Source organism: Sparus aurata, chromosome 18, assembly GCF_900880675.1.
Source record: "Sparus aurata chromosome 18, fSpaAur1.1, whole genome shotgun sequence".
NCBI classification, from domain to species: Eukaryota; Metazoa; Chordata; class Actinopteri; order Spariformes; family Sparidae; genus Sparus; species Sparus aurata.
Window position 1 is genome coordinate 31,667,592 of NC_044204.1, and position 13,470 is coordinate 31,681,061.

The following is a 13,470-nucleotide window of genomic DNA, read 5'->3' on the forward strand; positions in this document are numbered from 1 at the left end:
TTGTTTGAATAAAGTTCCCACACAGAAACTTTTTTTCCCGTAGCAGGAAATCTGAAAAGCGAAGGTGGGATCAAGCAAAGCGCCCGGCCCCCCCCCCCCCCCCCACTCCGCTACCTCTTTTCTAACTCCAGATAATTGGATGGCAGACGAGAGAAAATGTAAACAACCGCTTGTGCAGCGCGTCTCTAGTCGGATTACGTAAAGCGACTGGGAAAGTTTGTTGTGTGAATTTAGATACGGCACGCGGTGATCACGTTAACGGTTGGGCCGGAAGAGGAGGTAGAAAGAAGAGTGGAAAAGGAACAACACAGATGATCAGCTCTTTACTCTGGCATTATTGACTGATAATAACCAAGTCAGAACAAAATGTATATGAAGATTCTGTGTTCTGACATAAAAAAAAAATACCTAGACTGTTCACAGAGTCAAAAATCTAAACAAATATGTATGACTTCAGCAGCAACCACACTCGTTTGCCACGTATTCATTTTTTTCTTGCTTTTTACTCAAAGGATTCAAAGGATCAACAAACTTGTTTCTCAGTTAATTCAGGTAATAATTGAAATTTGTATATATTTTAGCTGATCAAAAGAAAATGGAAGTAAACATTTAACATTTAAAATCGCTAGCAGATGGTTTTCTTGGACTTCTACGATAGTATGTTAGACCTGTGATTATCAATTGATTGATAACAAAATTCTGATTCCTGCTCATTAAACTGTGAGCATTTTTTTTGTTTCTTTACTCTTCTGAATATCTCAAACTGAATATCGTTGGGTTGTGGACAAAGCAATCAAGTTTTTTCACCATTTTCTGACATTTTATAGATCAAACAACCGACTGATGAATTGGAAGAATAATCCACAACATGACTAATCGACATAATTGTGTCTTGCAGCCCTATTGTACAGCGGGTATCTGAATTCAAAGATGTCACCTCAGGAAATAGTGAAAAATCCCAATCAGTTATTAATTGGTTAAACTTGCAGCTTAATTGAAAAGGTAGTTGTTGCCCTCATAATATCATGCGACCCAAATTACATACCCAAGATGACTTGAAAACCGACAGACCTGAGAGCACCTAAATCCTTTCCATGGCAACTGAGCAACTCCATCTGCTGAGGGAAGGCTCTGAGATGCTTTTGAAACAACAACTTACTCAGACCCCGGGATAATTTGTGGTTTGTCTGCAGCGCGTGGGCTCACAGTACATGATTAGCATATTATGACTTACTGGGGTTGGGGGGAAACAGGGTGCAGCTCTTGCAGTGGATGATCTCCTTAACAAGTGGCACATCCTGGGAGAGGGGGGCGGGCACCATACTGAGGCCGGGCATCATTGGATTCAAGGGGGTAATTCCAGCCATCATGCCGAGGTTTGGATCAAAATCTGGAGGCAGGAGAGAAATAAGAATGAGAGTCATGGAAAAGAACTCCTACACAGCAACGTTTAAACACAGACTTGTTTTCCACAAGATAACCTTTGGTCGGGTTTCACTACGGCCCATAGTTTCATGTTGTGCACCTATTCCCAGAGTGATTCTTCCATCAACGAGAGTGACACGCAAGCAGCCTACACATAATGGAATACACATCCATTCATGAATAAATCATCTCGTAAACAACATGCATATTTTAAGAAGTTTTTAGCGGGCCACTCTCTCTGTCACTCCTGCTGTTTGAACGATAACCTTATGGATAATGTAAAGAGTTGGGTTCAAAACCAACCTGAGGGAAAAGCTTTATTTACAATATCGATTCACTCCGCAGCACCGGCATCCACAGCCAACACGTGTGCTTTTATGTGCACATGCGCCCCGGTATGGAGCTTTTTGAAATGGAAATGAAGCTGCCCTCCAGTATGTGCCTCAACATCACCTGCAGAGGATTTGGAGTTGACAATTATGCCGCAGGGCGTGTGATGTTTATGCACCTGTGTATGTGCATGCGGGAGCGATGCTCGCTTAAACAAATCCTTCGCTAGAGATTATACACATGCTGTAATATATGAGACGTGTAACAAAATCAAACTGACACACCGGCTAAATATTACAGAAGGTGTTTTTGCTGCCTGCAACACCCAGATGATATAATAAGTATCATTAAAATGCATCAGTAAAGTAGCAACATAATGAAGAGTATCAGCCATATATTCTACCTTAACCGTGATATACTTGTTCGATTTAGATCGACACTGTCGGAGGTGTTGATTAACCACGTGTCTGTTATCAAGGTTGCATGTTGCAGCGTGTTGATCTGGATTGCGTTTTAGAAACCCTCCAACCACAAGCTCGGTAAAAATAGACTGAATTAAAAAACCCTCCAGGAAAAGTTTTATTTTAGAAGCTTCATATGTAGCAGAGCTGTGGTGTGGATTGGCGTCACGATTAAATAGTTGTCAGGTGTCAAAAGGCGAGGGAGAGTATTTAATCAGGCTTCTGTAGCTTTTCTCACCTCGATTTTCAATGTGCACAGAACAGTGAAATGCTATTCAACACTTTCATAATAACCGATTTGTACTGTGCGTTAGTCTCTATTTGGTAATAGGTTTTCATTGCATAATTGTTTTTATTCATAAAACTGTGGCTATTCCGGGACCAGCTGGTTAGAGTTGAACATTCAGTTTCTATGTCAACCACAAGCATCTTTTTTATCTATTTCCCAAATGACCTTGTTGGAGTATTATCTGTAGCCTTTCTTACAGCTGTGTCATTCTCTTTGATCAGCTTACTGCTGACCAAGCTGGCCACGAATCACTGTGATGCAGCGCAACAACAACATTCACTTTCTGGTCGACAACTGGCAGTTGATTTGAACTACGGAGACATGTGAAATCATGTGGTTGTTTAGTTTGTCAGCAGTAAATTCAAAATTAACTGAACAGGTTCCTGCTAATCTTGGATGGAAAATGAGTTTCGGCCCAGATTATATTCGTCAACAAGATTGTGGTTTTTTAAATTATTTTTGTTAATTTCTCAGGCGTATTTAGGTAGACGGTATAAGTGGGTAAAATTTGATGGTGCCATCTTAGTTTCATGATCTTACTCTTCATGACAGTGGCGTCGTCACCATCCTCTCGCTATTCAGTCCATCACAAGCTCCCTGCCTCTTCAGCAGGCAAGAGCAACAACTCCTCAACAACTTATCAGTGACGTGTTACCAATTAGCACATGTTAGCTGGAGCAGCAGCAGTGCCAAGTAAATCTATAGCAACCTACTCGTTACTGCTGTAAATAATCACAGTCAAAGGTTATAAGAAAGTCTAATAATACTCTGTGATCGTGGAAATAAGCATGATAAAATAATATTATGTGTATTAGTGATTCACTTGTAGTTCATGGCAACATCACCCTCTAACAGAGAATAGCAGCAGCAGACATTATGTGGGTTCCATTACAATCCTGACTAATTTGATCTTCGACAGCAATACATCCACTGAAGGATAAATAATATTTGCAGTTCTACAGTATACGCCATTAACTGGAAATAGATACTACATTTTCTTGTAAATGCTTCCCTCTAAATCTGCTGTAAAGGAGAAAATGGATGAATCGGATGACGCTCGGCGAAGGAGAATAAAGAAATATGCACATTACAGAAGACTCAGAATAGCTCCCTGGAGCCAGAGAGGGTGTAATAAAGACGTTGGTCTGATAAAACTGGCTGAAGGACAAAAATGGGGAAAGAGAAAACAGAAGGCCGCATAGATGGAAGAAAACACACGAGCCAGGTGGACCACGTTAAAGGGAAAATGGATGGAAACTATACGTCTATTGATGACCTCACCATCAGTCTCTAACCAGGTGTCAGACTGGAGAGAAACAGGTGATAAGAAGGACCCTAGTTGCCAGGCGATTGATTGCTCCTCCCGAGCGTTAAGGTGACGGAAAAGAAGACGGATAGCGGGAGTGAAGATAAGAAAGTGTGGATGGAAGATGGGGAGGCTGCTGCAATAACCAACCTGAATGCCAAACACTTTGCATCGGATAAAAAGACAGAGGAAGCAAAATATATACGGCGAGACTTAAAACTCGGTGCTGTGGGAGGTGGCACCGCCGAGGAAAACACTGGGAGGGATATCTTGGAAATAATATTACTGCAAATTATATTTCATTTTCTGTCAGGCCGAGGCTCCTTTGTTCCGGTGGCAAAATTAGAAAACACCCTTAATGAGTTCATATGTTGTTACAATGATGGCAGGCAAACTAGATTTCAGCTCATATGAAGGAAGCGATCTGGTTACATCAGGGCATGGCTGGTCCAATTTTGTTGCAGCGCTGCTCGTGTTCCCTCTGGAGGGTGTGTGTGTGTGTGTGTGTGTGTGTGTGTGTGTGCGTGTGTGTGCGCCAATGTATTTATCCTCGTCCACTAAGAGCCCGAGACCTGCAGCAAGCATGTAGCAGAGCCGTGTGTAATAAAGGGGTTTATTTATTTATTCCCAGGGATTCCCAGCTCCACCAGACTTCTCGTTCTCGTATCATGTTTCATCTCTATTACATACTATTATTTCCTCCCTCTTTCATTACGACGTATGATGCAAGCAGGCGCTGACGAACGCGGACATCACACTGACGCACTTCATCTAATGTACGTATTTGTGCAGTTATACGATGGATTTGCTCTCATGTTCCAGATTTACATTTTTTCTATGCCGTTTAAATATTTATCAGAAACATTAAACTGGTAGTTTTGGACCCTGGCAGAAAATAAAAACCCACTTTCTCCATCACTGCTGCCTCTCACAGCTGCAGCTTTAAGAGGATAACATCTCTTAAAGTTATGGATGTCTTTTAGTACAATCAGTCATAAAACCTCTCATATCACTATATAACCACGAAATAAAAATGGTGGGGGGGAAAAGCAAATGAGATGGCGCCATTGCCAAATCTTGAGGAAACATAATTTGTTCAGCTGCAAAAGCTTCATGAGCTATTTCAACATAAAAGGTTATTTCTAAATGCATAGATGGTCATGCTTCTTCCTCCTCAGCAGGTATAAAGTCTTCTGTAGATAAGCTGTGGCACTGCGCATCATTTTGAGAGATGGGATAACTTCTTAACTTAAGGAGGAGCTAATGTTACTGGCTGTTTTGTCTCTTAAATTTGACGTTAGACACGAATGTTATAGTGATGGCAAGAAAACATATCAAGTTATGTCCATCTCAAATAAATAAACTAAACTAAACTCCAAGAAAGCAGATTCGAATGGTAGCAGCACTACACAGTCAGGAGCCTTACTAATGTCAGCGAGGTATGATGCATCCTTTGTCTATCATTTGTTTAGAGTTTAAAGTATTATTAGAGTGCAGATTCTCCACAAGAGGGAGCAGTGCGGTCAGGTCACCCTGCCAACCTGCTCCACCTGTAGAAAAGGAAAGAAATGGTAACAAGCTTGTGGTCGCATAGTCGCGTTTGGACAAAGGAGGTTTCTATGATCCAGAAGTGTCAGCCATGATAAGAGCTGGTCTAATTTTCTAAACGCAAAAAAAAAAAAAAAAAAAGGTGCTTCCTTCAATGCTTCCTTTCTTATCTGGAGGAGTCCCTGTCTCTAATGAATTCTTCGTCACATCTTTTCTTGACCTCATGAGGCTTTCTGTCAAGGAAAAGCGTTTATGTAAAGGCACAGGATGTAATTGTTTTTTGCAAATTCTACCACAGCCGAGGACTTTAGATGTGAATAATATTGCCGCTTATGGGTTTAGTCATTTAACTGCTGGTGCGATCTTAACTCGTGTCACGTGGAGGGGAGGGATGTTTTCTTTTGGCCTTGGTATCCAGCACTTCCGAGGGAAAATTACTATATAGCTCTCATCCTGGGAGTTTACTTCAATAAAGGTGCATTCGGTGTAATGGCAATGTTTTAGGTTTGAAGCTGAATTTGTTGCCTGTCCCCGTCTATTTTATTTTTTTCTCGGCGGTATAAACCATCAAAGTGAAAATGCCACAGTACAAAAAAAAAAAAAAAAGCCAGGCAGTGGTCCAAAAGCGGCATTACAGGAGATCAATAAGGTTTTGAAATCAATCCTGAATTACATTTGTGGCCGATCATGTGAAGGTAGAATGAGGTTAATAAGCAGGTGCTGCCACTGAGCACTGGGTTCGCACTTTCATAAATATAGAAAGGAGAAGCAGTCGGGCAGCTCCATTCAGCAACAACTAATCTGTAACGCTGCAGGGCTGAGTGGGTGAGGGGGTCATCGGGGCTCCTACATCACGGTTGTTTCAGCTGATACTACAACAAATCCGAGGGCTTCAAAGAATGCTGCAACAACAAAGAACCACTGTCCCTCAGTACCTGTTTGACATCAAACACAGCGAGAGGTGAAACAGCAGCCATCCTACACTGTTGACTCGAAAGGCTATCGGGACATCGAAGCATCTGGCCAGAAATCCACTCAATGACGTGTAACTTTATTGAAAGTAGAGAACCATCTGAATATTTGATCTAATCGTTTAATAAAACAGATCTGAGTTCAGAACGTGAGCAGTAAAAACCAACGCCAAGCTTTGTTATACTCGTCAGTTTTGTCAGTGGTATAACTCAAGTTCCTTTTCTATTACCAGAAGTGGAGAGTAACTAAGTGCATTTACTCAAGTGCTTCACTACTTAAGTATAATTAAGGTACTTTCCTTGAGTATTGACACTGTATGTTTAATACTTTTACTCCACTGCATGTCGGAGGCATCATCTTACCTTTGAACTCCATTACTTTTACTTGACAGCAATTGTTGGTATAGTTTGGGACTCATTACTTTTCAGTAGAGCTGCAACAGTTTAATCAATTAATACTTTTTTTCAACGCCAAAATTGCCCAGATCCTGCTCATCATTCCCTGCTTTGGTTACTCATATGTGACGGTAATCTGAACACCATTGGATTGGAGATCCATATCACCTGAGACCAACAACTTTCACCACTTTATGATCAAGAAAATAACTTTCACTTACTTGCAGGACTCTTGCTGCCAGAAACATTCTTTCTAATTAAACTTGAACAGGAACTTTGCTGATCTTTCAACCACCCTGGTATCACAAAAATGTTGGCAGTGTATGCCAATGAGCAATGTCAGAGCCCCTCGCTATTTTTTGCTGGCAAAGATCTATAGAAACGTGTAATCTGGCAGTTTGTACATTTTGTAAGTGCACATCCACGGACACAAAGAGTATAGTTGGCTCGAGTGAGGGGCGTCTCACTGATCCCTCTTCAAACCGTCTTAACTAGGCAGCGCTGATAAACTATAAAGATTATGTTACTACACTGCCAATTCCTTTCAAAAATGCTTCCAGAGACATATTTTAGCATATTGTTTTAGCTGCAATAGAGACAGATCGTAACCAGGAAGTTGCTGCCATATTGTTTTCTGTACTGTGAGAATAGAGGTTCATAAAAACACAGAACAAACAACCCAGCGCTGATCAAATATGAACCACAATCCTGGTCATTGTCTACTTAATATTTTCTCAGGCTTCCTCGGTCATGTCGCACCAATTTAGAAAAACATTTGGGTCTCTCTACTGCACAGACAGCCCAGATTTACTCAAGGGCCATCTTTCCAGCGGTAGAGTACTTCTTAAAGGAAATGATCTGAATACTTTCACCGCTGCCTATAATCTATTGTGGCAAAAGAATAGTAAATGGTTAGAAATAAGTATATAGTGTGTGTCTAAGCCACGGGAGCCAAGGCTGTGGGTTCAGGCACAAACAATAGCGGGCCTGAAAATATCTTCAGATTTATTTAAATTTAGTTCAACAGAGAGAGACCCTTCTGAATACCTAAGCACTGTGGGTGTAGGTATTATAACCGTACAATGGATTGATACTTCATTTTCAATGAAAACACTGGAGAGTAGCACACGCTGAATAATGAGAACACGATTGGACACTGAATAGTTCTATGAGACCATTACTGAGGTTTAATTTATTCAACCAGTAAACTAGATGAATGGTAATTTAGAGACCAACCTGGGATGGATTAGAAAAAGGAAGGGAAGCTTCTTCAGTTGTACAAATGGACACGGATGACTCCAGCGGTAAAGTGCTTGGGAAAGCCAGAAAGATTAATCCATTACTTAATTAGCAGATCAACAGAAACACATTTCAACCCTGCTCAATTAAACATTGAAGTCATAATTTGAGCAGCTTCTCAAATGTGACTATTGGGGTTTTCTTTTAGAAAATTAAACTCACCATCTTTGAGTTTTTGGTTGAGCAAAAAAACAGTTTAAAACACGTCACCTTGGGCTTCGCTGGTCATTTAATATTTTACAGGTTAAACAAGAAAATATATCAACTGCAAACCAATTACTTTCTGTTTGTTGGAGGAGGACCGAGATGTGGTCGGCTTAAAATACCTGCTTTGGTTGCAACGTTTACGGATGGAGATGGTATGAATTCCAGTGAAAAATAGCCAATTTTGGTCACCACAAAAGAGGCCAGAAAAAACTTCAGGTGTCCTTAAAAATATTCGAATTGTGGTCGGCCCATTAGCAGCCCTGTGGGCAGTAATAACTCCACCACCATCCCCCCACCTCTCAATGTGAAAGTCATCTAATATGCATACATTAAAAACATAATATGCAACGTTTGCTGGATGTCAACCTTGGACGTTTCTGCGGTTTGTAGAAAACTGAACTGCGAACAATAAATCCTCAGTTGCAGTTTCTTTGAAAAGAAACAATATTCTCAGACAATACATGATGCACATTAAACAGTGTTACTGAGATACAGCATGCATCCACTTGCCAACACGCTGTCCACTCAATGACGGAAAGAAGGAGAGTGGAAACTTCAAGGAGAGATTTAGAGAAGGGTTCTCTTGAAGAAGATCAACAATAGAAACCCGGGGCTGGGTCCACCCCCACATGGCTGAACATCTGTCTGATCCTTTTTACCATGCTTGTTTGAATCCTTATTCTCTTTCGTGTCCGAAAACCACATTCACAAACATCTCCCCTGCTGACTCCCTGTCCTTGTACAGTAAGAACTGTGTGACTGGACGTGCACGCAACCCTGCAGAGTACCTCTATTTCCTCTGCATTACGACCTTTTCACGTTAAACAATCCATTTCCCAGAGGTTTGTTCAAGGTAATTACACTGGGAGCTGCCCATCAATCAGCAAGTGCAGGAGAGAGACATAAAGAAAGAAGACATTTGATTGTGTGAAGCTGCTGGCTATTAATGTCATCCTCCTCTCCCCTTCCTGTCTTTCTCCCCTCTCATTTCCAGGGTAAACGTCCCTTCAAGCAGTCAAGGCTGGGTGGGGGGGGGTTGGAGGGAAGGTTGCTACGAGGCATGCTGGATAATATTCTCTAATGAGGCGAGCTAGCCACGCCACCTGGAACCCTACCAGTGGCTGAAATCTGCCTCTCTCAAAGTCTGCCAAGAGTCACCCTCTTTTGCATTTTCATACCAACGTCTCACGACTTCAGTACTATCGCAGGAACATTTTTTCTTACAGGGCTGAGGAGAAAAAACCTTCTCGTCTAAACGTTACTCCATCTGCTTATGCCATTACATCTAAATAAGAATCTGCTTCCTTATGTCGCCCTCAAAAAAATCAGTCTTCTTTATCTGACACCTCCATAGTCAGATCTCCATGACGAATCCAGCTTTGAGAAAACATAGCCTATAATCTAATACAGCTGCTATGGATAGGGGGAACTGTCAGAAAGTCCCATTTCTGCAGCCCTATTTTTCTCCTCCCTAGACGTACTGTATATCCAAAGTATATCCACTCTGTCCACCCACATGCAGCCAAAAAACCTCTGGCATCCTACCAGTGCAGCTCCTGAGCAGTCAGCAGAAAGGGACACGACATTCAGTCCAAGGATTGGAAAACGCTTACGGCAAAGGAAAGGACTGTCTGCCAATGTATTTCCTGATGTTAATCCAGGTGAGCTAATGTGTGAAAATGAGAGGACCTCGGATCATATCTGGGGGGGAGGTCTTGTGCCCTTCCAATTCAGAAGAGAAGCACTGTTTAGATGGCTAGTTATGAGCCATAACACTAAGTTATTCTAGTGTGTGTGTGTGTGTGTGTGTGTGTGTGTGTGTATGTGTGTATTTGTGTACAATAGTGAAGGGGTTTGTGGCAACCGTAGGGAAGCGATGAGGACTGAGTGGGATGCAGCAAACAAAGGAGTGGTTGTTTATTCAGAGAACAGTCGTCTGTCCCTGGAGTCTGCTTTATCTATTCTCCAGGGTCAGTTTGTGTGTGTGTGTGTGTGTGTGTGTGTGTGTGTGTGTGTGCGTACGTGTGTATTCATGCATATGAATGTGCATCTAAATTAGTTCTGATAACTTTGCAAATACATGTGAGTAAAAAGACTAAATGGTTTTCATTTTGGTGGAGAATGTGTGTGGATTTTATATAATTTTTTTTGGGGTCCCAAACCCTGAAGCCTCGCTCTCCATGTGGGGTCTGATGGCTTTGTGTGGACCAAAATGCTTGACCCCACGACATAAAGCCTTACATTTTAGTGTGTAGATGATTTATTTTTGTATTTCTTTGTTTGTGGGCTTTCAAACCCAGGAGCCCAATTATGGTGCGGGGTCTGAAAGCTTTGTGAGAACCGAATAGAATGAAGACTTGTGCTTGAAGGTTAGGTTAAGGTTCAAGGAACTTAATTTAAATCCAAATCCCTACAAGTGATGAAAACAAGGATGTGTTTGTTATTTCCACACAATTTCCTTTTTCCTCAATGAGCAGCTTCGAGTCAGAAAGGGAGAAAACCAAAATCGCTAATCAAACGCATCATTCCTGTGACAAAAAGACATCTATTATTATCGGAGAAGCCTATTACACATGCCTCAGATGTCATGCAGGGACTGGGCCGCTGTGCAGTTTATTTGTTTGCAAAATACACTTTGCCTTCAAGGTCAGACGAACAAAAGAATGAAGAAAACGAGTGAACAATATTTGCGCTACGCATCACTGGGAGGTGGTTTGGCGTTTTAAGGGCTCTTCATGTTGTGTTGTGCAATTTGGGAGTTTAAATGGTCACAAATGGTGATGAGAAGATGGAAGAGATACAGCAGAATTAACAATTATTTTAATTTTCCAGTCATCCGTTGGTTATTTTCTTGATTAATCGATAGTCTGATCTGTAAAATGTTGGAATATATAGCCAGAAAACCCTAAGGAAGAAAACGTATTGATCGGGGAATAAAAATGTTTTTACAAGAAACAGAAACCTTCCATCACACCTGACTGACCCCTGTTTAATATTCTTGTCTTGAACATGTGCTTGATCTTACAGTGTTTGAGATGAGATGAGTCTCCCAATGTTTGGCCTTGTCTTGTTTGTTTCTAATGTGTGAAAGTGTCCATTTGATGTTATTTTGATGCGCTGACTGTTTATTGTCTTGTTGATTTTGTACTGTCATCTGCTGGTTATATGCTGTCTGTTTACAGGTTTTGGAAAGGCAATACAATATATTCTAAAATGCCAGAGAAAGGTGAAAAAAAGGTTGATCAGTATGTCAAAATAGTTGAGGATTGATTCAATAGTTGGCAACTATTCAATAAAGTTAAATGCTTGATACTTTCACCACTTCAGGTCTCCAAAAAAAATGTCCAAATGTAACAATTTCATAGGTAAAACCCGCAACCTGGGATCAGAACCAGACTTTAAGAGCACGTTTCTAAACAAATGTCACAGTTCTTAAAAAATATAAAGAAGTCACTGCTTCGTTTTGAGATAAAAAACATTAGGAACCAGCGGCGGAGTCTTTCAATCAAAGCCAAATGTACTGAAAACTGGCTTAATGTCCAGAAACAGTGATACAATGCATACAGTCAAGTGTCTTCTGTAATAAAAATCCATCTTGGGAGGTCTGAGTTTTGATAGGAATATAGAGGAGGAACTCTATAGCTTCCCATCTGCTTCCACTTATGGCCTGGATGTGCTAGAGAGAGAACATTGATGAGGAGAAATACATGGTGAACGCTCCTGGAAAAGGATCTTTTCTCGGTCTCTGTTAAATGTCAGATATGTTAAAACCAGATGTTGATTCCTGCTGTTGAAATTTCTGTTCCATTCTCACACCATATCTGTGATTTTACTTACCAGGTTTTTGGGCCTGCTAACCATATGACATGATTTTTTCCCCAATGTATTGTTCAAGACATAAAACACATTTGGAGCACCTGAAGAGCCATTTTGCTGGCTGTCGTAGTTTGGATAATCAACAGATTCAGGTCATCAGTAATGTTGCTATTGGTGGAACTCATTCAAAGGTAACCAGATCCACTTCTAACCAGACTCCATGTCATGTTTGGTTATTAACAAGACAAACTCATTGATCATTCATTCATGGTGACCAGGGGAAATTCTGCTGCCACTTTTCAGGTTTTTCCATAACTGTTAGAACCTGCCTGAATTTGAACAGACGGTCATCGTAATATTTACACTCGCTTTACTTAATCAACTTTCTGTGTTCCCCACTGGGCCAATGTATTACATTGGCTCTATACACGCTCTGCAGAATGGCACCAAATCGCTACAACAGACACAGATAATGAACAGTGCGATCATAACAATAAAAACCAACAGCTCCGACTGCAGCTGCAGTTATTACGAGGGAAGAAAACCACAATCGATACAGAAAGCTGTTCCTCCAGAGATATGCCAGAACCCTTCCACCCCTGAAACATACGGGTCATATTCCTTCAGTTCAGCTCCTCACCTCACCCAGTCTAGGTCTCATTTGTTCCAAGAACTCTGTGTTCCTCCTCTCATCTGAACAGCTTAAAGCTACTCCACCGACCAGGTAACTGGCATTGTGACTGAAAAGAAGGCATTTCTGCCACAAAAATGGCTAGTAAGTGTTATGATTTTGTGCCCTGCTTCCAAAGTGCATGGAGAAGTGAAAACGACTGAAGAGGTCAAAAATCCATTGGTAGAGAACTTTACTGTCAGACTGACGCATTTCAGCTTGTGGCCTTCATCAGGGTCAAGTGGTGCTGGAGTTTTTACCTCGTTTGTCACTCTTCATTATCCATCCTGTCTTTTGACCCTTCCCCCTTGAGCCCTACCTCACTTGCTTGGCAACTTGAGCGGGGACATTTCACTTCATACTCTGGCTCATGGCTTTATTGGACTTAATACATTAATCACCCGAGTCAAGGAGGTTATTTTGAACTTGTTTTGAGCAATCAAGTCTGTCGGTCGGTCACATGAAAATTACAGAGCGGATTTCCCACCAAACTTGGATGGCGGATGAGTCTCAACCCAGAATTGAACCCACTAACTTTTGGTACAGAAAGTCAAGGAGCTTTCTGCTAACTTTCAACTGAGTCAGTAACTGCTGCTGACATTGAACTATACAAGTCATGTAAGTTTTATTTATACACCCAAAAACACAAATTCGCCTCAGAGGGCTTTACAATCGTTCCAAAGACAAAAGCCTCCATCCTTAGATCATTTATTCAGATGATTCAAGACATCCAACATAAATACATGTAAATC

At 41.2% G+C, this 13,470-nt stretch overlaps 1 protein-coding gene across 7 annotated transcripts in view; it reads right to left on the reverse strand.

Annotated features, from left to right (window-relative positions):
* The window catches only part of enox2 (ecto-NOX disulfide-thiol exchanger 2), a 190,503-nt gene that overhangs the window by 43,410 nt on the left and 133,623 nt on the right, over positions 1–13,470 (reverse strand). For all 7 annotated transcript variants that reach the window (XM_030395828.1, XM_030395829.1, XM_030395827.1 and 4 more), the window contains one exon: positions 1,235–1,390. In XM_030395828.1, coding sequence (XP_030251688.1) covers positions 1,235–1,390 — 156 coding nt within the window. The remainder of the gene's footprint in view (positions 1–1,234; positions 1,391–13,470) is intronic.